Source organism: Pseudopipra pipra, chromosome 5, assembly GCF_036250125.1.
Source record: "Pseudopipra pipra isolate bDixPip1 chromosome 5, bDixPip1.hap1, whole genome shotgun sequence".
In the NCBI taxonomy this organism is placed as follows: domain Eukaryota; kingdom Metazoa; phylum Chordata; class Aves; order Passeriformes; family Pipridae; genus Pseudopipra; species Pseudopipra pipra.
The window spans coordinates 69,055,141-69,079,464 of record NC_087553.1 but is presented as its reverse complement, the minus strand read 5'-3'; the positions used below and the strand labels follow the sequence as shown (position 1 = coordinate 69,079,464).

Below are 24,324 nucleotides of genomic sequence, written 5' to 3'. Positions count from 1 at the left end.
AGGGTTCAGGATCAATGCAATAACCCTGCTCAAACCTCACCTTGTTTAGAAAGCATACAAACAGCACAATAAAACCTGCAGCCAGAGGAAGAAGCAGCAAACAGGGCAGAAGAAGCCATGAGTACCTGTCAGTAAAGACTTTGGTGCTGTTTTGGCACTTTTTTGGGTGGAAAGGGGAATGGAAAAGAGCTGAGGATTGACGTTTTGCACTGGGGCGTTCGATGACACACCCACCACCACTTTCTGAGCAGCAGAAATAACACAACACAGCCCCCAAGTGCAGTTTGGTTCTGATTTATTCTGTATTTCAAAAAATAGATTCTGAAAGTGAAAGGATCTTTCAGAAAGCAAGAAAAAACACTGTCAAAGATGAGAGGATCATCTCAGTGCACATCTCTCCACCCTGCCACCACTGTGTCCCAAGGAGCATCCAACCACCCCCTCAACCTGGCAGCAGCAAAAGGCGCCTTTTCCCAGTCCCACCAGTCTCAAAGGAGGACTTCTCTCACTTGACACAGCTTTGGATCAGTTGTGCAAGGCCAATGGGAGGCTGGTTCATTGACCCAGTATCTCCCAACCCCATCAGACACATATTTCAGTTGTGCCAGTGCTGCTCGGTCAGGTACGATGCCACAGCAAGCCATGTTTGAGGAACTCTACCAGCAATCATATCCCTGCCCACAAATCCAATTCTTCTACATGAGTCATTGCTGCTTTCCCCTTATGTAGTTCCTTACACCATTGGTTCTGCTGGTACCAACACCTCCATCTTTATCAGCTCTACTAATAACTTCCCATGTCAGGCTTCTGTGAAACTCTTCTTTTTTTTTTTTTTTTTTTGCATAGAAAAGGAAGTTGGGAACACTGGAAATTTTTCTCATGTTAGTATAGCATCTTTCCAAAGGTGTGTCATGTGGGAAACATTTAAGAAACAAGAAAGAAAACATCAGGAAAATCAAGGTGTTCTTTCAAGACCTTAACTCTTCAATTCTCTAAGACATCCACAGCAAATCTGGTTTTCTAGATTAGGTTTTCTTTGCTGTCCAACCTCAGGGCAATTATTCTGAATTACCATAGAATGATTTTGCAATGCAGCATCTGGCTGAGTTACCACTACAGAGGCCAACAAAGCACACAGAATTCTGGCTGCCCAGGCAGGGTCTGCGGTCTCCCCCACCCAGAGAAGCTCTTTCCCAGGCACTTGTTTTCCATTCTGCTCTTCGGAGGGTCTTCTACAGGTTAATTCTTTCCCCCTGCACAAGCCGTGCTCGGAAGTTCCAGATATCCTTCAAAACAAAAATGAGACAAAGCAAAAGCCCTGAGGGTCAGCAAAAACAGTGACCAAGATTCCAGTTTACAGAGATGGAAATAGAGGATTACTTAGTCCTTAGCATCTTGTGAAGGTGAAATAAGAGCTGGGCACTCCTCTGGGAGAAAGTTCCAACTCTGGTTAAAAAAAAAAGCTTAAAGCTACATGAAAGCACAGACTCTTCCCTGAGGCTTATATGAGCACAACCTCTTTGCCACTCAGGAGAAGGAGAGAGCCTCACCATGTATCCCTCTGGATCTCAGTGTCCCTAATTAACCCCAGGAACTAAAGCCAAGCATGCTGTGATTTTACAGACCTGTAAGACCAGGCTTGCAAAGCACAGCTGGGCACCTCACCATAACCAGGCACACTGGGGGAAAATAAGCAGAACAAAAACCCCAAAGGCGAAAAAGAAAGTCCTCTCCTCCAGAAAGCCCTAGGTACTGTAAAATATGTAGATTTTAAAAGAAAATTGCTGCCTATTACATCTAGACTTTACTGTTTCGACACTGGCTGTGCACATCAGGGAACTGCTGTGGATTAAGAAATACAAACACTTTCACCCCAGTAACAAGGTTTATTTTTCTTTCAGTGGCTGGATCCCTGAAGAATTTATATTTGCTTTCTGTTTTACTTAATGGTTTCAGTTATTCAGTGAGAGTCCATTAGTCCCACATTTTATTTTTCTTTGAGGCAGATGTGTATCACTGCTGACAAACCTGGTGTAGCCTCAAGTCTAAACAACTGATGTGGGACTATATTTAACAAAAAAAAAATATCAGTCTGTTACTGCAGTCAGATGTGGCTACTTGTTTTAAAAGGAAAATTCACACAACACTGGGTGGGGAAGCTCCAAGAACTGTGGACATATAAACTGGGCAAGCACTGAATTTATTGCACCTTCTTATACTTGTAAATTCAGGGCAAATGACCACATCTTTTTATTCACACTGTGCAGTCTGAAAGAATAGCAAATAGTCTGGTTCAGACTCCCCACAATAAAGCATGAACCAGGAGATGCAGTGAAGGGCAGAGCTGGCAGAGACTTCACCCTAATCCTGTCCCAGTGGGACAAAATGGTTGGACTTGATGATCATAAAGGTCTTTTCCAACCTTAATTCAATGATTCTATGAAGTCCAGAGCCTCTCAAATGCTGTAAGAAGTGTGTGTGAGCAGCCCCAGAGCTGAGCTATCAAGACAGCAGGGGCTGAGGATCCTCCCTGCTTGTGCTACAACAAAATGCTGATCTAATCTCCACCAACGCAGCCACTCTGGAAAGGATCCAGGTGTGCTCAAAAAAGCCATTTTGACAAGCAGAGCAGGAGGAGGAACTTCTAGAGCTCAAGGGATGTGAAACAGCTGCCAGAGAGCAAGGCCATTTCTCCACCACAGCAAGAAGCAGCATTATGAGGAAAAAGGCCCCCAAAAAACACACAAGTCATCTTCTGAAAATCAGGTCTTTTATCCTGCCAAACACCTCTGCTTGGCACAGCCTGATCTGCCAAACTGGGCATAGGAAAGAGCACAAACCTGCCACACAAGAGCTGGAAAGAGAACTGGCCTGGTTTGTAACAAAGGGCACTGAGCCAAGTCTTACCTTGAGCTCCACGGAAGTCGCGTTGTATTTCTTGCGGACCACTTCTTGCAGTTCCTTCTCCAGGTGCTCCTGAGTCGTGTTCTTGACATCAATGTAGTAGCACTCTGAGCTGGCAAAGTGACAGCTTATGCTCTGTGTGAGGAAATGGGGCATCACTCACTGTCACATGGATTACAAATGACTGTTGGATCTCAGATTGTGGACACCTCGTTCCTTCCTTACAGATCATGCCAGCAAATTCCCTTCTCCTTTCAAAGCCCTCCTTCTCTCCTGAGAGTGTCCCCTTGGAGAAATACTTTTGCTTGCTGACATGCTCTTATTCCTTCCCTTCTCTCCCAAACAGTCTCCCAGCATGAGCTGTAGTACCTGGTCTCAAAACATCAGCAACTAGAGCAGGAATAGGGAAAGTCAGGGCTGGAGCAGATCCGTGGGTTCAGTAAGGGTTCTTACATCCTGCACCCAGACAGTCACAACAACCCATGTACTTTGAAATCACCAATAAGCTGCTACTGGGGCTGAAAGAACAGGCCATGTAGTAGGTAAAACAAAATAAAAAGAGAGCACTCTGTGTTGGAGTGCCTGGGTGAATCCCTTCTGAGACAGGGTGAGGGCTCCAAAGGAGGGCACTTTAGCCTGTTTCAGTTAAATAACCATGATAAAAAAATATGATATGTAATCATATTGTTAATAGAAAAATGGGTTGTGTTACCATATAAATAAATATTATTTATTGGATGATGGAGAATCCTGTTATCCAGAGATGAAATACCAACAAGGCAGGGGAAGAAAGAGAAGCTCCAGATATTTGGGACTGCTGAAAGGGATCTACTAGTAAAGCAAGTACAGCCAGTCAGGCTTCCAACAGAGATTCAATATCTAATTTTTACTTCTGCTCTGTTTTTTCTCAAGCAGCTGCACAGCATGCTCTGCTTCCAGAAGACACAGATGTTTAAAAAAAAAAATTAAAAATTTTAAAAAAGGGTGTGCAAAAATATATTAGGAAGATAAAAACTCATTAAAACATTCAATCACATATTCATGAGCTTGTGAAGGTGAGGGATAGTTTGGTCAGTTTTTTTTTTAAAATCAGGAATATAAAAAACTGTATCAAGAGATGATTTCCTACCTTTCGGAAACCCGATGTCTTGTTTATCCCAGAGCCATGAATGAGCAGGGGATGGAAGAACACTGTGTCTCCCTTCTCCATGACAAGGTGAACCTTGGGAGTCTTCTCATCCTCATCAAGCAGCCCATGGAAAAGTTTGTTGGTTTTACCCTAGGAAAAAAAGGCTAAATTGAAATCATTCAGTTAAAATTAGTGTTGGTTCTCAACACAAGGGGCAGCAGGGACAGCTACAGATCTGCTTTCCCCTGGGCAGCATATGCCATATGCCAAACTAAAAGCCTGCCTATTTGCCCACTAGTCTTTCTACTTCAAGCCTGAGGTACAAAAAAATAATACTTTTTGTATCTTCTGCAGCTGGATTTGGACAATTAAGATTTCTCAGCTGGGGAGAATACAGAAGAGCACCGGGGAATCCCACAAGTGTGGCCTGATGCCACTGCTGGGGTCCAGCTTTCTGCTCCCAGTATAAACATCACCAACTCCAGGTCAGGTCAGGAAACATCCATTCTTAAGAGGAAGATACCACTTGATATTTAGTTGCATCCAGCTGCTTACTATCCAATTTCTTCTCTTTGGACAGTGCACGTGCTACCAGGCAGGAACAAATCCACAGGAGGAGACAGAGACTTGGCAGGGGCAGTGGAAAACAGTGGCATGTTTATGCTGTTATGCCATGACATGCTGGGCATTTTCTAGGTGAAGGTGGGAACAGAGGCAAGCAAATCTATCCAGATCACATGGAGTGAGGCCAACCAAGCAACTCTCTCCCAAAAGAACATCAGTATTTGCATAAACAGAAAAATAAAAAAATCACTGAAAACCTCAGCTTTGACCTGCAAGTCCTGTCCCCACAGTGAGCTCTTCCCAGCCCTTTCCAAGCCCTCTGTGACACTCTACCTCCAACTTGGGATAGCCATGAGGCTTCAGGGTGGTCTTGTGTGTCCCGGGCTGCACAACCAGGCAGCCGTTGTCCTGGTCGGCCCGTTCCATGGCGGTCCAGGCGCACACGATGCGGGACGCGGGCCGGAACGGGAAATAGTGCAGGTCCTGATGCATGGGGTGGAGAAAAGTCTGTTTGTCTGCAACACAGGTTCAAAACCTTCAGCCTCAACAAATGTGACACGGCCTTTCCCTTCTTGTCTAACCATTGTAACACATCCTAAGGAGCTGCTGCTGGAGACCCTTGGGTGTCCTCAGTGTCTGGTCCAGCCTACCAGGGCCTTGGAAGACAAGCAGGGGAGCTTCTGCCCCATCCCAAAATGGACCACAATGGTGGCTCTTGAGCCAGCAATGGCACAGGGACACATTGAAACTGTTGGGCTGTGACCCCTCAGGTGGCTCCTTTTGCTGGCCTTCACCACCACCAACCCCTCGCCGTGTTTTCACCACTCATTTTGGCCGCTCTCCACTTTTGTGAACTTTAGCCAGCACCATGTTGCACAAACCTCCCCAGTACAAAGACTTTCAAACAGCCATCTGCAGGCACTGGATGTTGCAAGCAGAATCAACCCTGCCTGTGCTGCATCTAGTACATGTTTATTTAGCCTTCTCTTTAAAAAAGGAAGAAAATCTCAATTTATGGACTGCAGCCTCCCCAGACAGTCTACCCAGCACTATTAGCCCTCACCCCGGGGGCTTTCTTTCATGAGGTCTAAACAAAAATAAATATTTTTGAAGCTTTGTTTGTTATTCCTTTTCCCTCATGGAAATGGAATCACATCATCCACACCAAAAGAGCCTTTTATATATGATTTATACACTTTGTCATTAATTCTGCTCCTTAAATAGATGCAGTTAGGGTATTTCTGCCTGCCTAGTTTGCCATATTACTTAGACTTTGCACAGCCTCAAAAACTCTCATGAGTTTTCTCATGTTATCTCATTAAGCCCAGGTAACAAGCTATTACCAAAATAGCCTTGTAAATTTTCAAAGTTATTTCATTTTAATTTGTCCCTTTTTTTTTTTCAAATAGCTTTTCTGAAACACTAAGTTCAATTTTGGCCAGACAGAGAGCATATGCACAATAACTTATCTATTTTCCTCTTATCCAAGTTTTCCTTACCAGAATCTGGAAGTTTATTTATCAGCATGGTGTGCATTGCCATGATGTTTGGCCCTGTGAAGCACTCAACGTATTTGAGGACCTACAGGGAAGAAAACATTAGGGAAAAAAAATATTAGAAACATGAAAACCAGGAGGAAAGGTGGCTGAGGAAGCACTGGGAGATGGATGCTTGGCTAAGGACTAGGGTACAGGAGGAGGAGATTGGGATGAAGGACAGGAGGCAGGATCTGGCATGGCACACAAACAGGGATGGCGGGAGGAGACCGAGACAGAACATCTGGAAGCTTTTTCACATAAGCATTAAAGCACAGATATATTCACACAGGCTCTTCCACCCCCCCCCTCCCCTTTCTGATGGGTTTTAACTCTGTTTTACCTCTGGCAGAGTGCAGTATCTGAACAGCTCTTCATCTTCCTGGAAGTCCTGCACTTTATTAACCACTTTTTCAGACTGACCAAACTGGGATCTCAGGGACTCATCTTTCATAATCATAGCTCCTGGTGGATTCACCTCTCTTTTACAGATCCTCATGAACTCCCTCCTGCAAAGCAGAGGGAATGTCCATGTTGGGAGAATCCAGCTGCCTCCATCTTCCCAGAGCTCCCTTGGGATGCTGCTGCACACAGGCCCCCCCACCTCCTCAGCAAGTGCCCCGTACCTGAAGCGCTCGATGTCTTCATCAGAAACGAGCTTCTTGATGAGCAGATACCCGTTGTCTTCATAGAACTGCCTCTGCTGTGTGGTGAGGAGATCATTGTCCAGGGTGTAGCTGAGACACAGAGGAGAAACACATTAAACTACAGTTAAACAAAGGAGACATCCTTGCAAAGTGAAAGGCTGCCCAATGTCTATTAATCAACATGTGGTCTAGGGATAAAGAACTGAGTTCTGAAAATCTCTGTATCTACAAAGGAAAGCAGATCTTACCAAAACCCCCCTGAATGAGGAACAACACTGACTTGGGCAGCAGTAGGAATGCTTATCTGGGATGGAAGTTAAGGAATATATAATCAAATGAAATAGTGCAGAACATCATCTATGCTCATGAGTCCTGGATCCTAAAATTCTGTTCATCTTAAAGGAAGGTACTGTCCTGGACATTCGGTTCATGTTCTTGTTTATTTTGCTTCTAAAATTATAACAATAAAACTCTATAATTAAAAAAAAATTAAAATAATAAAAAACATTAGGAGTGAACCTGGGATTTCACATTCTCATGTGGTGATGCAAACCCTCACCTTCTCTACAGTTACTAAAGAGATCTGGTCCCTCTCAAGCTTGACAGGAATAGCAGGAAGAGAGGAGAGTTATGGGCTTGTCCTCCACCTCAATTAATTTCAACAGGTTGAAATAAACACAGCTGTGTTCTCCTAGGCAGAAAGACATTCTCATCAACAGGGCAATTAAAAGCTACTGGCTAAAGAAGCCTCACAAGAGCTTTGTGTATGGTAATGAATTGTCATCCAGGGGTAAGGACAAAAAAGAGCATTTTTGTGCAGATTTCCTGGTCTCCACATGCATCTCTGCTTCAGTTTTTTATGTAAACCACTGACTTTCCTCTACTGCTCACCACTGCCTTACAAATGTGCCATAAAAACATGAATGCTTCAGGAACAATAAATAGGTTTCCTCGCAACAGTTGTGTTTATGGTCCCCACACCAGGAAGCTTAAACATTATCTGGTCAAGAGTCACTTACAGTAGGAGAAGAAACAACGCACATGCAAAAATGTGTGGCAAAAATGAGCCAGAGGGAGGAAAAGGTGCTGAGAACTGGATGGAAGAGAGAGGGAAGGAAGAAGACAGGGGGAAACCAGGTGGAAAAGACCACAGCAGGTCCCAGAGCAAGGGATTCCCCAACTGAGGGCACTAGTGCTCCACACACCACATTTCAGGGCCAACTTCAGTGAAAATGGGACTCCTGAGCATTCGGGCTCCTAAATGTCCACAGACAGCTGATGGAGACACAGACACTGGCTGAGCCCCAGCTGTGGTGGCCTCCTCAACACCTCCACTTTCCAGAACTGGGGGAGCAGCAGACAAGTCCACCAAGTGCTGGGCTCCCTTTGACACCTTCCTCCCAGGCTTTCCACTGCCTCTTCCTCTCACTGGTTTTGCTCTTGACACCTTGCAAGGCTCAGAGGACAAGTTTGGGTTGCTTGGACAACTGAAACCAAGAGGCACAGCTGGGAAGGAGCTGCCAGCTCCAGCAGCTCATTTTCATAAAGGCCCATTTAAACTTTCCCCTTTTCCCCTCACACAATCCTTTTGGGAACAACATATTAACAGGCACATTATCCAGCTGTGCAGGCAGTGTAATAACCTGGAGCCACTCAGAAGCAAATAAACACTTTTGGAGACACTAAAGCACAGGCACAGCAAGGCTTAATGTCCCCAGAAGCTTTTCCAAAGCACCTCCCCGCAGCGCCCCAAGGGGTTCTGCAGACTCCTGCATATCCAAGAGTAGCACAATACACCTGTGCAGTTTTCTCAGAAACTCCCTCACAGGCCCCTGGTGAGATGGCCCTGGCCTGACAGCCCCAGCTCTGTCAGAAGCATCAGAAGAAGTCAAACACCCAAATCACTCCAGAGGTGCAGCTGCTTTTCGAATCTCCCATTTTCCTGCTTTTTGAGGAAACCTTCACTTCTACAGCTGGTGTGCTGATTTTTCACTGGTGTCCCCAACCAGGCAGCACTCAAGCTGAATTCACAGCTGCAGGAATGGTGGTCTTCCACAGGCACTTGGAATGTGGGTTTTTCTCAGCTGCTTTCCTTTAAGGAGGTACGTGCTGGTGTCACTGGTGCATTACTCCCCTCTGGCTCCTACACCAAGCTCCAAAGAAACATCTGCCACATTTTACCTTCCTCTCCTTTCTGAGGCCATCTGAAGGCAGAGTTTTTCCAGTGATATGCAGAAACAACTCATCTTCCAACATACCCACACAACCAACACTCCAATCTCCAATATACTAAACCCTAAAAGCAACTACAGGAGGAAACTGGGCGTGTACAAGATGGTGTTAAACTCTCTATTCTGCAGCCCTAATTGTAAGCAGAGAAGATCAGGATCCTGGGAAGGTCAAAGACTGTGCTGTGGTGGGAGAAGGCAGCAAACCTCAGGTGCTCACTCAGCACAGAGGGGTGGGCACACACACTCCCCCCAGCAGGGCAGCACAGAGACCTCACGGGCTTTTGGAGGTTTGGACGTTTTGTGTCTCTGGCGGTGACTGAAATTGCTATCAAGACACTTCTTTTGTCAAAGGAGAGGCATTTTCTGTGAGGAAAAGCGACTGTCCTATCCAAATCACCCAAGCCAGAGATTAAAACAAAACTGATGTACCATGTATCAAATAAATCTATTCTTAATACATTCTGTCACTTACTTTATCCATACACCTTTCTTGCTCCAGCTCAGATTAGTCCTATTTTTGTCCAAAGCTCTTTGCATCAAGACTTGGATTTAAAAACAGCTTGTGCATCACCTCTTCTTATTTCCTCTCTCTTTACAATCAGGGTGTTTTTCCTAGCATTTATTTCTAATTTTGTGTTCCTGCTTGCATCTCTGTGTTATGGCAGTCTGAGTCAACAACTATCCATCTGTCTTCATATTTTTAATATATATTTGAAGGCTCCTACATCCTGTTTGATCACATCCTTTTCTCCTATTTATTACAATTCAAGGTAACTTGTCAGTGTTCAGCTCTCACTGTGAAACAGCAGCATTTTTTTTTTTTTTTTAAAAAGCAAGATTTATGGTAGCAACTTTAAAAATACTCTCAGCAAGCAGTCTTTATTTAATTTTTGGAACCCTGAGACAGACCAACGCGAAATCTCCTCCCTGCCCTGGTTCCCTTTGTCTGATGTGTCACAAAGCTGGCAGCCTCCAACATTTCCACCTCAGATCCCACTGGCAAAACAAACCTTGATGTTTTTTCCTGCTGCTGCTCTACCAGTCAAGTCTGTACCAGCTTTCAACAAAGCCTGAGACTTGCTGTGCAACTTCTAAGTCACACAGGGCTTATCTCCCCCCAAACCCTCGAATCTCCAGGAGAACTCGCTGCAGGGAAGCCCCTGCTCGGTGCTGGGGGGCTGTACTGGGTGGTGCCCAGAGGACACGGATTATCAGATGCACATCCCGACGGGCTGCAGGGCTGGAGCTCAGGGAGGAAGCACAGGCAGCAGGAGGTTTTTGGGGTGGGACGGGTGCTGTCCCCAAAATCCCAGCCGGGGCTGCCAGGGCAAGGGCAGCACACAGGGCAGGGCCCCCGGCACGTCTCCACCCCACAACCAAGGACACAGGGCAGGGACTCGGCCTGGGCGTCCTTCCCAGGCCAGTGTCCCTGCAGGACAAACCACGGACCCTTCCCGAGCCCACTCCAGAAAGGATACGGGAGCGGGGGCCGCCCCCAGCCGCGGGCAGAGGTGCCGCAGGACGGTGTCCAGCCGGGCCGCCGAGCGCTTCCCGACCTGCTCCATGGGGCCCGCAGCATTCCCTGCCCGCCCGACCTCTCGGGGCGGGACGGGGCGGGATCCTGACCCCGATCCCGATCCCCGGCCGCATGCGCTGGGCAGGGCCGTGCATGCTCAGAGCCCACATCCCGCCGGGAGCCAGGGGAAGGCCGAGCCTGGGGTGGGAAGGGCTTGTGCAGGCCGGGGAGGGCACTGGGGGGAGCCCGGCCCCTGCTGTTGCACGTCCGCCCGCTTCCCGTGGTTTTCACGTTCTCTGCCAGCTGCAAGGGTTTCGTCAGCCCTGTGCCGCTCTCTGAGGCCGGCATGGATCGATTCCTTATCTCCTGTCCCTAAGGAGGCTTTCCTCGCCCTTCCGTGCATCTGCCGTTTGTAGCCCCGGTGGCACCGACGGGGATCTGCGATGCCTGTGGTGCATCAAACCCGCGCTCAGGGAGGCTCTGCTTCCCCCGCCCCGGGGGGTTGTGCTGGGTGGCCCTTCTGACCACCCTTCTTTGCTGCTTTTTGGGGCTTTTGAGTAAGAAAAGAGAGGGGAAGGAGCAAAAAGGTGTTGCAGTGCAGCACCTGGGAAGGCGGGAGAGGAGGGGGAAAAAGCCCGGGGGAGGAAACCTGGCATAGGGAGAGAGTGGAGAAGCATTAAAAATGGAAACTGCAAATAGAGGTGGCAAAAAAAAATCAGCTGTAGAGACGTGATATTCCTCTGAGGCTGCGATATGTTTAAAAGTGACATATTCAGTATACCCTGTCCTAAGCACACTCTCATCTGCCTTAATAAGCACTGTGAGTGCATCAACAAAGTTGTATCATTTCCCACAGACTGACACACTTGAGAATATTAAGGGACTGAAAACAGACCCATCACTAAGACCTGCAGCAGAGTTCAGAAGATTATTTTCATTGTCTTTTTATGTGTCCCTGATCCCACAGCACTGTGGAGCTTCACCATTCCTGCAAAATGGACTTCAGCCCCCTCGTGTCACAGTTTGTGACACCGCTGTGGCAGTCAGCTCATTCTTCAAGCCCTACACTGCTGGAACGTGGGGTATCTCCTGCTGGAGTTTGCTGTGCTTCATCTTTCCCCTGTCCCGGGGCCAAGGAGATTCATCTCTGACCAGGATGGAGCAGAGAGGTGGGGACAGACATTAAGAGTTCTGAGGAGGGTGAAGGTGGGAGGAAGGCAGTGTGCTGCCTGTTCCAGGTCCAGCCTTGCAAGATGCTCTTCCAGGAGATGGAGAAGTTGGGGATCTGGATAAGAAAGCCAGGAGAGAGAGAGGAATGGTAAATTGAGGGCAGCAAACCCAGTAACAAAAACACTGTCATAATATAAACTGCATTGCGCTATGAGGACTGGAAGGAAATTGCATCAAGAATTTGCATTATTTTGCTAACCCAGCATTGAAAATAGATCTCACACCTGCCCCTCACTCATGAGCAATCCAGGCCCTGCTTCCAGAGAGGCACTGTCATGAGTCCCCTGTAGATCCAAGCGGTCTCATGATCACAGGGTGGGCACCAAAACTCTGCTCCACAACTCCTTTAGGGAACTTAACTCCCATTCTGCAACAGGTTTTGCTGAAATCCGAGTGACTTGTTGTTGGATCAAAATGTCAGCTGTCAATAGACTAAGCTTCATGTTAGTGCTGCAGTTAAACAGAAGCCAAGGTATGGATAGGAAGAGCTCCTGAACATAACCTGTGCCCTAAAAGCTGGTTCCCTTGAAAACTCAGTGGAACTCCCAGTGATTTAAGTGAAGATGTACCAGAGCAGGTTTAACATACTCCATTTGTGGCATTTGCCTGATCTAGGGTGCATTCCTGTTTGTGGCTCTCGTGGTCAGTGGTTCCACATATGCTGTTCATAGAAGTGGGACAAACTGGGTTAGGAACCCAGAAAAAAAAGGTCTCTAAACGATTTTGTGTAGTCACAGAGCCAAGAGTACAGGCACTGTGAAGGGACAAGTTGCAACAGCAGTGACAGCACCCAGTCCATCATTGCCAAGGAAACCAGACCTTTGATTCCTGAGCTGTAGCAAAACTCTTACTCATAGGTAAACAGAAAGTTAATAAAAGTACCTCAAATCAAACTCAAGTGAGGGGGAACAGAAAAAAAAAACCAAGAAAACCCAGAGTAATAATTTTATTACTGAAGTCCTAATTATAACTGCACCGAAAGGCCTATGTGTAACTCAGATATACGCTGCAATTGCCTTTATGATCCAAACTGAAACAGGAACCTCAATAAATCATCATCTGTTTCAAAATTTAGGTAAAAGTCCCATCAAAAGGATGAAGCAGAACAATACTACATATGCCTATTCTGGCGGGGATCTGTTTGCAATGTGGGTATTTCTTCCACAGGTGTTTGACAGCATCTTATGCAAAGGTGTCTTTCATACCTGAAAAGAATGAACAAGAAGTAGTGATTTGGCTGTACTGATTTAGGAGTTTGAGAACTAAGATGCTTTTATACATACATAATACATCCCTGCATAAATATATTTATAATCATAGAATATCCTGAGCTGGAAGGGACCCACAAGGACCATCAGTCCAACTCCTGGCTCTGCACAGGACACCCCAAGAATCACACCATGTGCCTGAGAGTGTTGTCTGAAGGCTCCTTGAACTCTGTCAGGCCTGGTGCTGTGACCATTTCCGTGGGGAGCCTGTTCCAGTGCCTGACCACCTTCTGAGAACCTTTTTCCTAATGTATGCATTTTTAAAAAGGAGCTTCAAAAAATTCATCTCTCTGTGTGTTGAACACAATTATTCCTTTTTACTTACAGCTTCTCTGGTTATCTTGATAATACCACCAGTAACTCCCATGTCACTGGACCACCCTGTTGTGTTATATCACCCCCCAAAATGATTCAGGACACCTCACCCACAATGGCAGTGAGCAGTGGGTGATTAGGGTGACTGCCCTTTGTTTGTACCCTCCTGCTAATGCAGCCCAGGATCGAACTTTACCACAGCAAAATACTGATCTCAGGCACTGCTGGCACCACTCAGGGCTGCAGCTCTGGGGACCACAGTGACACGGTGGCTGCTTGTGGTGTAGCCACTCACCCTAAGAACAAAAGTGTGTAGACACGTGAAAAATACCACCCTTTGCATCTTAACAGCCCAGAGTGAGTAATTTTCAAACAATCGATAAGCCTCACTTACCATGGTAAGTACAGGCTGAATCTCATGAACACAGGAGAAGAAACAAGGGAGAAATTTTCTTTGTTAAGAAAGCTGATGGTGGCATTAATCACTTTATTAAAATGGATGGCATTTAAGAGAGGCTGTGTCTTTGCAAAGTACTTTTACAGCTATGTCTGTCAGTTTCCTGAATTTTATAGAACATTTTTATACAGCTGGTTTGCATTTGGCTTTTAGTTTTAATGTTTTCTGTTCATTAAATCACGAAACTAATAAAACCTAAACGATTGAGATTTCTCCAGCAGCACATGAACGTTCCTAATGCACAGTGTTATAATTTAATAAGCATCTCAATTGACTATTAAAATCCACATTATGATCAGAACTGTAATTCCAAAGATGAGGTCTTCTGAAAGCTTAATTTACTATGGTGGGAAGTGGCAGCTGCTCCAACTCAGCAAAATTAGCTTTTTTAACTGAGATGCCAGGGAAAACAGATGTAGATGAGACAATAACAAGAAAAACAAAATCCACCGCCGCCAACGCACAGGTTCATTTCTCATGACCAGAAGATTCAAGGAGGGATTCTGTGGACACATTAGCAGTGAGAAGGAGGAAAAGGGAAACATGGATCCAACAGAGAACAAAATAGGGGGACATAGTGACAAATAAAAGGTCAAGGGTCTGGGTGACTTCTCTGCCCTGCGCTTCGCTCTAGTTCCTGGGCTCTGCTGAATTCCAAGATTCCTTTTCTCTCTTCAAGCAGCAGCCACAGGGGTTGCCAATCACATCTCGTGGTCAGAATACGGATGAGCACCCAGGTGAATCTTCCCAACTGTTCACCAGACATTCAGTGAAAAATCAGTGAAACACTAAGCATCAGCCATTGTGCCCATCCACTCCCCCACAGTGACTCAGGTTTGCTGTCCTCTCACTGCAGCGTTCACGCTGATTTTCATAATCTCCTAATTAGAAAAGGGTCAGTCCTGAATTCCTAGCAAAGCATGAAATCAAAATAATAACTTCAAAAAAAATAAAAGAAGGACGAAACTATTCTGGCTTTATATACTACTGCAGATTTTAAGAGTGTTATTTTTTCCCTCATACAGGAAGAAAAACAAAAGGCTAAGGAAACCAACATCTTAAGGAGTGATAACAGATACTAACTTTCCAAGAATATATGCTACTTAACAAATATATTGTTTAGGCTAGTGGTTATTTCAATTACTAAATTCTTTCTTTTTAAAGAAAGAATTTTGTTTTTCTTTTTTCGCAACTTTGGATGGAGTTTCACAGGCAGCCTTCTCGTACAGACCAAGGGATGGGAGCTGGTGCACACAGAGATACCTGTGTATGAAAAAAAAGTACATTACATTTGTGTAAATGACTGGACATGACTAATAAAAACAACTGTTCACTGTTGCTTTCTCACAGCTTTTTGATGACAGCAGGTCAAAAAAAATCTTCGTTTGAGATCTCGTGTCTTGCTTAAAGGTGCAGGACTCAAGACTTGCCAGCCCCTTACAATACACTCTCCTACAGCTCATTCCTGGTGTACAATCGTTGATTTAGCAAAACAAATCATTAAACCTCTTACACAAATCACTGCACACCCCAAGTGATTAGGTGGTTCTCACAGAGGACATCCCAACTCATCACCCAAAACCAGGAAGCGCTTTGGGATGTAAATTCCAGCAATCGGGGAGCATCCAGGAGAAGCTTCTGAGTCAGACCATATGACTACACTAGGATGAAAAGTGACTGATTCTTCTCCGGGGGTTTTACTTGCATCTGTCTCACAGGAAGTCTTCCTCCAAAAGTCCAGATGGTTCTTGCTGATGGCTGTGGATTTCCACTCACCTTTTCACACACTCTTTCCTTGGAGATGATCATTCTGCCATTCAAGTCACTTCTAGGGAAGGAGAAATGTTTTCACACCTGGCTCATGAACTAACCATCATAACAAGTGAAAAAAGCCCAGCAGTATCTACCAACCAGGCCCTTTTCCTGTCGAGGGTGAACTGACACACATCCAGTGCCAGTTTAAAATACAACAGATCTTTGTAACAAGCACTTTCATGCAGAAGTACTCAACTGTTCTGCACCCATTTGATCTACTTAGGTGATTTTATTAGTTTAAAAAAAACCACCTTAAGTAGTGTCTTGTCCATGACCATAATAAAGCAAATGAACAGAAGTCAGGTCCATGGTTTCACATCAGGATACAGAACAAATGTCACAAAACAGCAGGGGGGAAAAAAGGAAAATCAATTTTTTTCATGACTGGTTTTTAATGCTTCAGAACTGCTGGGAAAAACCTAGCAACTTTTTTTCCTCAAAGCAAAGTCAAAAACTTGGTTATTGCTTTAAGGCTTTGTGGTGAACAAGCAACTCTTGGACTTCATCTCGAGGAAAAGGAGCATGAGGGTCTGCGTGGCTTAAGCTATTCCCAAGGAGGGGATGAAAAAAAGAAAAAAAAAATTCTACCTTTGCAAAAGGTTGAGAACCTGAGTGGAAAAAAGATGAGCCAAGTTTTGCCAGAGATGCCATTAGGAGGAAGACTGGAAATTTAAACCTTGCATGATGCACGAGATTGGCTCAGCTCCAGTGACTCAATGTTCATAGACAAAAGCCTTTTTAATTCTTGCTGCAGTAATGGTTATCCAAGACTTTTTTCTTCCTGGCCCGAATATCACAGAGCGAATTCCAGAATCTGGGAGAAGCTTCACTAGAGCAGGTTCAGTGCAGTTCAGAAGAAGGATGGCACGGTGTGTCTGAGCAGAGCAGGGTGAGCTGTGAGGCTGCTGCAATGGGAAGAAATGGGCTCCAGCATCCAGCATTCCAGGACAGGGCTGCTCAGGAGCCCGTCTTTGCTGACAGCAGGCACAGTCAGGAGCACTTGCAGAGGAAACAATTCAAAATGTTGCCTACTTGGTGCTGGTGAGTAATATAAACAAAATAGAGTGGGTAATATACTTGGAGATAACCTGCTTGCCCCCAGCTTTACTCAAGGTTTCCACTGGACATCACAGCTTGGAGAACTGACTAAAGGAGCGATCACAATTATCAATATAATCATACATGCAATAGAATAAAAAAGCCTGAGGATTTCTCCTCTTTCCAGGGAATAATTCAGCTAGGAATCAAAAGTTCATGCACTTATACAAGAGCAATAAAAAAAATTAAATATTTATTTTGAATAACAAGCTTAAGTTCAAGCTGCAATGTTGGCAATGTTGGTTTTAAACACAGATCACAAAAGCGTGCAGAAAAATGTATTTGAGCAAAGAACAAAATAATACTAAGAATTATACTAAACAGCTGCTGATTTTAAAAGAAACAAAAAAGGCTTGTAATCACTATACAAAATATAAAATGTATTAAACACTACCATCCACAGAACAGAGGTTTATTTTAGTTTGATTATATTTAAAAATTATTTGTGTAGTTATTTATATAGTGAATTGTAAATGAATATTATACAGTAACCTCCTTTTGGTCTGAAAAACCTTTGTTGCACTATAGCACATCCAATCACGTTGCAAAAGGAAAAAAAAAAAAAGAATTATTTGTCCTTACTATCAATAAAGAAAACAATCATTGATAATACAGTAAATATTGTCAGGTCTACAAATAATGAAATTTGAAATTACTCCTTCGACTCTGAAGCGCTTTCCATGCAAAAAGTCAGCACTTGCTGTTTAAACTGAGTGCACTACCAAGCAAAGTCCAGGGTCGTAGATGCTCTTGGTAAGACTAAACCTTACCAAAAAAAAACAAAATTAAAAAATAAAATAAATCGAAGATTGAATGCAATCATGCAACCATCTTACTACTGGGTAACCCACTGTGTCGCTTGTCAATTTATTGCCTTTCTGGAATATCACTCAAGGCATCAAAATTAGACTCGTGATAAATATACACATAATGAAAGGACACGAACTGCTATTTGACACTACTACTGGTAATGTCTGTGCTACGTGAAAGCACCTTTAAAAAGAGCCTATGCGGCAAGAGATAAGTGTCTAAAGATTCAAAATGAATCAACAGTATTGGATAACAATATAATTCTCAACTCAGAAGCTGCCTCAAGATTAGGTGCATCTTCAGTTAATGTAACAGGAAAAAAAGGCAATGGATTTCATTTTATTATTTGTATCCACTCATAAACTGACCTAAGGCCACCAGATGTGCAGACACAACAAGTTTTCTTTTCTTTTTTTTTTTTACAGTTCTTTAAATTGTAGGATGATAAAGGAATAGATCTATTCAAAAAACAAACAGCTATTTGATCTCTATTAAGAGGTGGCACCGGGCGTGGGGTTCACGTTCTGAGTGGCCACCTGTGGTGCCACCTCAATGATCCGTGGCTTGTCTATAATCCTGGCCGTGCGGTTGCCCTTCTCCACGATCCCGATAATCCACGCCTGGTGCCCTTCGCCGTATTTTGGAGACTTGATCTCGGCGCAGAACCGTGCTGCCTGCTCCCGTGGTAAGCAGATGAGGAGGCCTCCTGGGAAGAGAGAGAGCAGAGCATCAGACATCTGTCTGCAAAGCACTTCAAACCCGCATCTGCCAAAGCCCTACTTGGACAAGCACTTGGTGACTTCAGTGGAGTCTAATGAAATCCAGCGATTCCAAGAGAAGACACCATAGAAGTCCAAGCTCTTGCTTTGCAGCAAGAGGTTTGTGCCTGAATTCAGTGTTTAGTTTCATATAAATGAAGCCAAATACACACAAAAGATGTTGGCAAAAGGACGTGGTACTGATGCCAACAAATGACATACTGAAACAACCCCAGCATTGTAACCTTCCACAGAGGACTGCAACGTGCCTTTACACAGAAACATTTTGGGTAAAGGTCATGTGCAGATACCTGTAACCACATATTGGTGGCAGCTGATTCTGTGAGTAATCCCACGGCCTGCAATGAAATCATTCATCAAAGCAGGGACCAGTGCCCTGCTGAGAATGCAAGAGGCAGAACATTAAACACAGGCTTGATCCAGTGCTCCCTGTGACAGTCCTTGTGACCCCTTTGTTTGAGAAATTTTTTAGCCTTCCATTTAAGTTTTTTTTTTCCTCAGACACAAGTGAAAATATTTTATTTACTAAAAAATGCTTTCAGAAGCAGCACAGTTAACTAGTCAGCAAGCTCACCATTCCACGATTAAACCTCAGAGCACTTCCATTCTAAGAATGCCAAAGCACTGAAAAAGGCAGCTTAGCAAGTGAATTGAAAATGTTTGGAGAACACAGGCAAGAGAGTAGATTCACACAAACAGAAATTTGGGCAAATGCTGAGGCTCACTTACTCCTAAAGAGTAATTTGACCCTCACAAGTTATGCCACCAACTCTGGCCAACCCTGGGGCAAAGGGCCACCTGCTGAGCTGGGCTCAGTGCCACCTCCTGCTCCACAGCCCCCAGACAGGCCCTTGGCACCTTGGGCACCTTTATGTTTGACCTTAGCCACCTTTATGTTTGCTTTTCCAAGCACACAGTCAGTCCTCTCAGTGGTGACTAAAGATATTTTTAATTTGAGGCCATGACAAAGAAGCAGCTACTGAACGTGAGGAATTAATGATAAGGATAAATGGAAGAGCAAAAGCAATTTTTTCAATTCTACATGAAGAAAACAGGTGTGCCAGCCAGAAAATGCCCACCTCTCTGACATTTCAAAAATAACATCCAGGTACTTCCATCAAAGCCAACAACAAAAAAAAAACCCATAAGCTTGAATGACAGTGCTTAAAACTACTCTGGATGTAACAGACAAATCAATTGCAAAGGAATTATGTGACATTCCCATGGAAGGCTCTAAATCAAATTGAAGAGAAACTTACATTGTGATGCAAGTCAGGGAAGAGGTTTACAAGAGAGAGTGCAGAGAATGTACTAACCAGCCAGAAGGGAGGTGTACAAGTATGGCAAAAAAGGAAATGAGAAAGAGCACAAAAGTAATTTTCACTCAATTATCTTTTCAACACACACTCTGTTTCTGGAATTTTGTATCACTGGTACCTGTAGTCCGTTATCATTCTTTGGCAAGATCAAACACAAGTACAAAATCCCAGTTTCCAGTGAAAAATCGCTTCCCACCTGCTGGCTGCTTCCCACAGTTTAATCAATAACCCTTAATAAATGCTATGGGCTACTCTCAGCCAGCAGTAGGTTTTCTCTATGCAGGGATTATATTTATTTTTCTGCTAGACTGACCAGTCTCATTAAGCCTTGGGTAAGTCCTTAAGGTTCCCTACTATTTATTCTAGTCCAGTTTGTTATTGGTATTCCCAGCTGCTCTGGTTTTGGGGAGTTGAAAGGATGCAGATACTTGGTATCTGTCCTGGCTTATCTTTTTAAAAATAAAAGGCTTTTTTTTTTTGGTAAGAGGTTTTGAACAGTGCTTGTTTTAAGAGTATTGCAAGCGGAGAAGTGGACATAGAACACTTCAAAAGCAGGCTAGACAAAGCTTTGCAATTAAGAGCAGAGATACAAACAGTTCATGAATCAAAACCAAGTGTCCTTTCCTCTGCTAATGGCTTTCTCCCACAATGACTTGGATGAGATCATTAGCCCTGCCTCTAATCAGGCACTGACACAGCCCTTCTTTTCTACCCATCTGCCAATTTCCACCAAATGTGCACAAACACCAAGATGCTTAGATACCTCTACCACAGCTAAAAAAGTCATCTGACACCAGCCAGCAGCTTCAAAAGTTATTAGAAGAGGATGGCAAAAATACACACATGCATAAGCGTCCCATACAGAGTAACTCTGTGACTTATCTCTGCAAGCAGCCACTCTAACAGAGTTAATTCTTTAGAAACCAACTGCCTGACTGCAACTTTAACCACCAGCAAAGAATTACCTAATAGAAAGCACAAAATCATGTAAAGTGCAATTTTAAGAAAATACACCATAAGCAAGAGTGCCTGGAAGATGGAAGAGATGATGTAACAGATCTTTTCAACGCTGACTTTTGTCAACAGGTGGCCAGCAAATGCACACGGGGAAAAAAATCCCATAATAACCTTAAAATCCATTCAAATAGTTTTCCAGTAAATTTCTCATTGCCTGCCCAGTCTGCTGAAAAACATCTGTTCACAGATGAAGAAGCGACAGACAGAGCGTGTCTGGAAGTTTAAGCCAACAGAGAAGGAGAGTGTCTGTATTACAGTATGAACAGCCCTGAGCAGGCTTCCTCACAGCTGGGTATCAGGCACAGGGAGGCAGAGCCATGCCTTCACATAAATCAACTCCAGGACTCGAGGTGTGCAGACAGCCTGGGTCTGAAGGAGCCATCCCAGCACAGCCTGCCCGAGCTCACACACTGCTGAGACACGTCAGGCTGTGCAGTGCAAGCCCAAAGCCTGTGTGACTGTGGTTACACAGCTTTCAGGGCAGGGCTGGTGTGTCCACGTGGCTACAGATCTTTTGAATATCTGGCAGACACTGCCCTCTCACAAATCCCTGTGGCCACCTCTAATGTGAGAAACCCAGTGCTGTGATGAAATCAAACAGACAAGCTCTGAGGCACCCACAGCTCACAGCCAGCCAGATAAGTCTCGCTGGTTTTTCCATCATCATCCATCTCTGCCAAACACAGGCTGCTCAGCATTTCAAAGACAGTTCTTGCTCTCAAGTCCCAAAAGAGATTCTGAAGTCAAGCGTTTCCCACTTCCCAGCAGTGCATCCATCTGCACTGCTTCACATTCCCTCAGTGAAAAGGCAGAATTGGGTATCCCCAGGGAGCAGTATGGGCAGCTCCGAAGACTTTGCAGCTAAACCATTCCCACACCAACTGCTATTCAAACCTCTGCTATAGCCACTGACCCGAAAGAGCACCTTGCAGTTCCAGCTCTGTGTCCCAGCTACTTTTTGGACTCTTTCCAACTGATAACAAATGCTACCAGCACTCTGGCTAGGTGGGCTCTGGGTAGTGAGAATCTGTCTGGTGCTACCAACCTTACTGACACATCTTGCCAAGCTGCCACCAGGTATTTCTGGTCCCTTCTTACTGATGCTGGATTCTTGAACTCTTCAAAGGCTTTACATCCCATATCCTATTACACATCATCTGAGCCACACAGTCTCTGTAGGACAGAGTGTCTGCTCAAACACAGATGGCCAAGGGACAATTCAGATCGGGTAAGTTGTGTATTCACCAGGGGAAAAGTTTATGGCTCTCACTGTGATGCTTCTTTCCAGAGCTTCGGACTGTTTAGCTTCAAGGGGCCCCCTCTGTTGTGAACTGCAGAGAGCTTGGATAATACTTCTGGAGAGCCAGAAGAGGGTGGAGAAATGAGGTAAGAGGAAAAAGACAGATCTGGTGCTACATCTTCTCCATTTCCCAAAGAGAAACCGAAGTCAGATTAAATTAGAAAAAACAGAACAGAACAGGACAGAAGATTCAAGGGGAAAGTGAAGTAGAAAGACTTCTAGCAGAGGACAGTGATTGTGCTCATCAGAGAAGTGGCCTACTCTTAAAAAGCAACTTAACAACTCTGTAAATGTTTGTCCACAGCCAGATCCTCTGTACAGTCTGTTGTATTCACTGTCACTGCAAGTGGCAGCTTTATTAAGCAGACAACTCAAGTAATGGAAGGGTCAGAGACCAATATTTTTTTCTGCTAGTCAGAGTCCCTTATAGTCCAATTTCATAAAAGTAAGGGAGAAAATCTATATTCTTGGATGTCTGTATGCTGGGGACAGATAAAGCCTCACTCACAAAGACTGGCCCATTCATCACTCAACTTCACAGATTTTCATAGTAACAAACCTAAAACTATCACAAACTTCTAACTGCAAACCCTGCAAAACCAGGGTTTCTACAACAGTGTTCCATATGGAAGTAGAAGGCATTCAGAACAGGATGGTGGTTTGGAAGTTAGGCTGAAGAAGTCAGTTGTGAACAGCTGTGTGGCTGATGCTCATTAGCCTGGCTACCTGCCAAGCCAGCCGTGCTGCTGAATGCACAAGGCACACGATTTGTACATTTGATATTAAATTCTAAGGTGGGGGTGCAGGGAAGGAAGAGGGTGGCACAACTGTCACCTACCTGAAGTCTCTGGACAAGTCCCGTGCATGAGGCCAAACATGTTTCCACAAGCCTTGCTGACAGCAGCCATCTTGGCAAGAACGGGAAGGTTATGGATCACGAAGGACACCTCGTTTCGCTGCTGCTTGGCAAGGTTCTGTGCATGCCCCAGGATCCCAAATCCTGTGATGTCTGTAGCTGCATGTGCATTGAAAGTGTGCATGAGTCCAGCAGCTACAATAGAGGGAGGGGGAAAAAAAAAAAAACAAATCAGAAAAAAAACAAATTATGAGGAAAAGCAATGCTTCAGCAATATTGTTAACAGTCTGAATGAAGCTGAATACCTTTAATCCACGTCGGGTTGGGTTAAATTAATAAAATAAATAAAATCATGCTTGAAGAGAACTGGAATTCACCAATACTGCATGTAACACTTAAAAAAAAAATCAACTTGTATTTAAGATATTAAATCATGCTGAAAATCTGTCATCAAAGCTGCATTTATGGGCATGCTCTATTAGACATGTGCTACTAATTTATACTGGCAGTCTGAGAAACAGGGGTTTGCTTCAGATTCAAATCTAGCTGAGGGCCAGAGAGGTTCTGAGCTCAGCTTTGCTTTACTAAGGGCAAGGACCAGACACAGGTCAGTCTTCTCACATCTCTTCCTCTACCACTCGGGAATTGGTGACATCAGAACTTAATTGCTGGACACTCAAAGTTTAAGAGCTTAAGAACAAAGCCTGCAGGCTGTGGGGGAAGGACCCCAGCCTCCCCACCTATGCATTCATGAAATTCCTGCACATTTGGAACTCCTGGATGGGAAAATGGGCACCTCAGCATGCAGGACAACAGCACAGTTAAGAATATTTAAGTGTTGTTAAAGGTGCCTGATGAGAGTGGAAAAAAACAAAACCAAGAATGCTTTGCCCTTCTCTGGTGCTTCCCAATACATGAGCAGGACTGAATTTTTTTCCATAAGACAATCCCTGGTCATTTATTTTTCCTGGAAGGCTTTGTGACATAACAAAAAAAAAAAAACAAACCACTGGGATGACATAAGAAATGCAAGCTGAATGGAAAAAGAGATATTTAACTGTCCCTGTTTCTTCAAGTGAGAAGTAAGAAAACACATAATTCAATTCTCTACTATGTCAAAGATACTTTGAACAAATAAGGGAAATCCTGAAATAAAATTTCTAGCGTAAGAGCAGAACCTTCCCTCGACCAAAATTAAGAAGAAAAAATGCAAACCAACACAAAAAAACAGGAAAAAGACAAACAAACAAAAAAGAGACCATGTGTTACACATTCCACACTTTGGGAAGCACAGAACATGACTGAATTAAAAAAACCCAAAATTTAAATTGAAGCTTACATAACATAAGAGCTTTTCCTTTCTTATTCTATTTCAAATTCTTTTAACCTTATCAGTGTCAGGCCTTCTCTATGCACAGAAGATAAGGAACAAATCCAATATATGTCCCTTTAAAGCATCCTCTAACTCTCTGGGATGTTACTCACACGAGTCATAATCGCATCCAGCAGCTTTGTGGTTTTGCTGTGTAATTAA

At 44.3% G+C, this 24,324-nt stretch overlaps 2 protein-coding genes across 4 annotated transcripts in view; both read right to left on the bottom strand.

The window, feature by feature from the left end:
• Positions 1-818: 818 nt before the first annotated feature.
• Positions 819-10,645, bottom strand: PHYH (phytanoyl-CoA 2-hydroxylase). 2 transcript variants are annotated; one of them, XM_064656498.1, is made up of 9 exons: positions 10,489-10,645; positions 7,028-7,083; positions 6,759-6,869; positions 6,476-6,641; positions 6,097-6,178; positions 4,931-5,112; positions 4,034-4,183; positions 2,908-3,039; positions 819-1,286 (listed from the first exon to the last, which is right to left on the bottom strand). In XM_064656498.1, the coding sequence occupies exons 1-9, from the start codon at positions 10,573-10,575 to the stop codon at positions 1,233-1,235; spliced, it is 1,020 nt and encodes a 339-aa protein (XP_064512568.1). In that variant the 5' UTR covers positions 10,576-10,645; the 3' UTR covers positions 819-1,232. The 2 variants fall into 2 exon arrangements, with proteins under 2 accessions (XP_064512568.1, XP_064512569.1); XM_064656499.1 differs by lacking the exons at positions 7,028-7,083; positions 10,489-10,645 and adding an exon at positions 7,339-8,474.
• Positions 10,646-16,885: 6,240 nt separating this feature from the next.
• Positions 16,886-24,324, bottom strand: part of SEPHS1 (selenophosphate synthetase 1) — a 23,868-nt gene continuing 16,429 nt past the window's right edge. For both annotated transcript variants that reach the window (XM_064656494.1, XM_064656493.1), the window contains exons 8-9: positions 22,773-22,985; positions 16,886-18,225 (exon numbers count right to left, since the gene is read on the bottom strand). In XM_064656494.1, the coding sequence (XP_064512564.1) occupies positions 18,011-18,225; positions 22,773-22,985 (428 nt within the window). In that variant the 3' untranslated portion in view covers positions 16,886-18,010. The remainder of the gene's footprint in view (positions 18,226-22,772; positions 22,986-24,324) is intronic.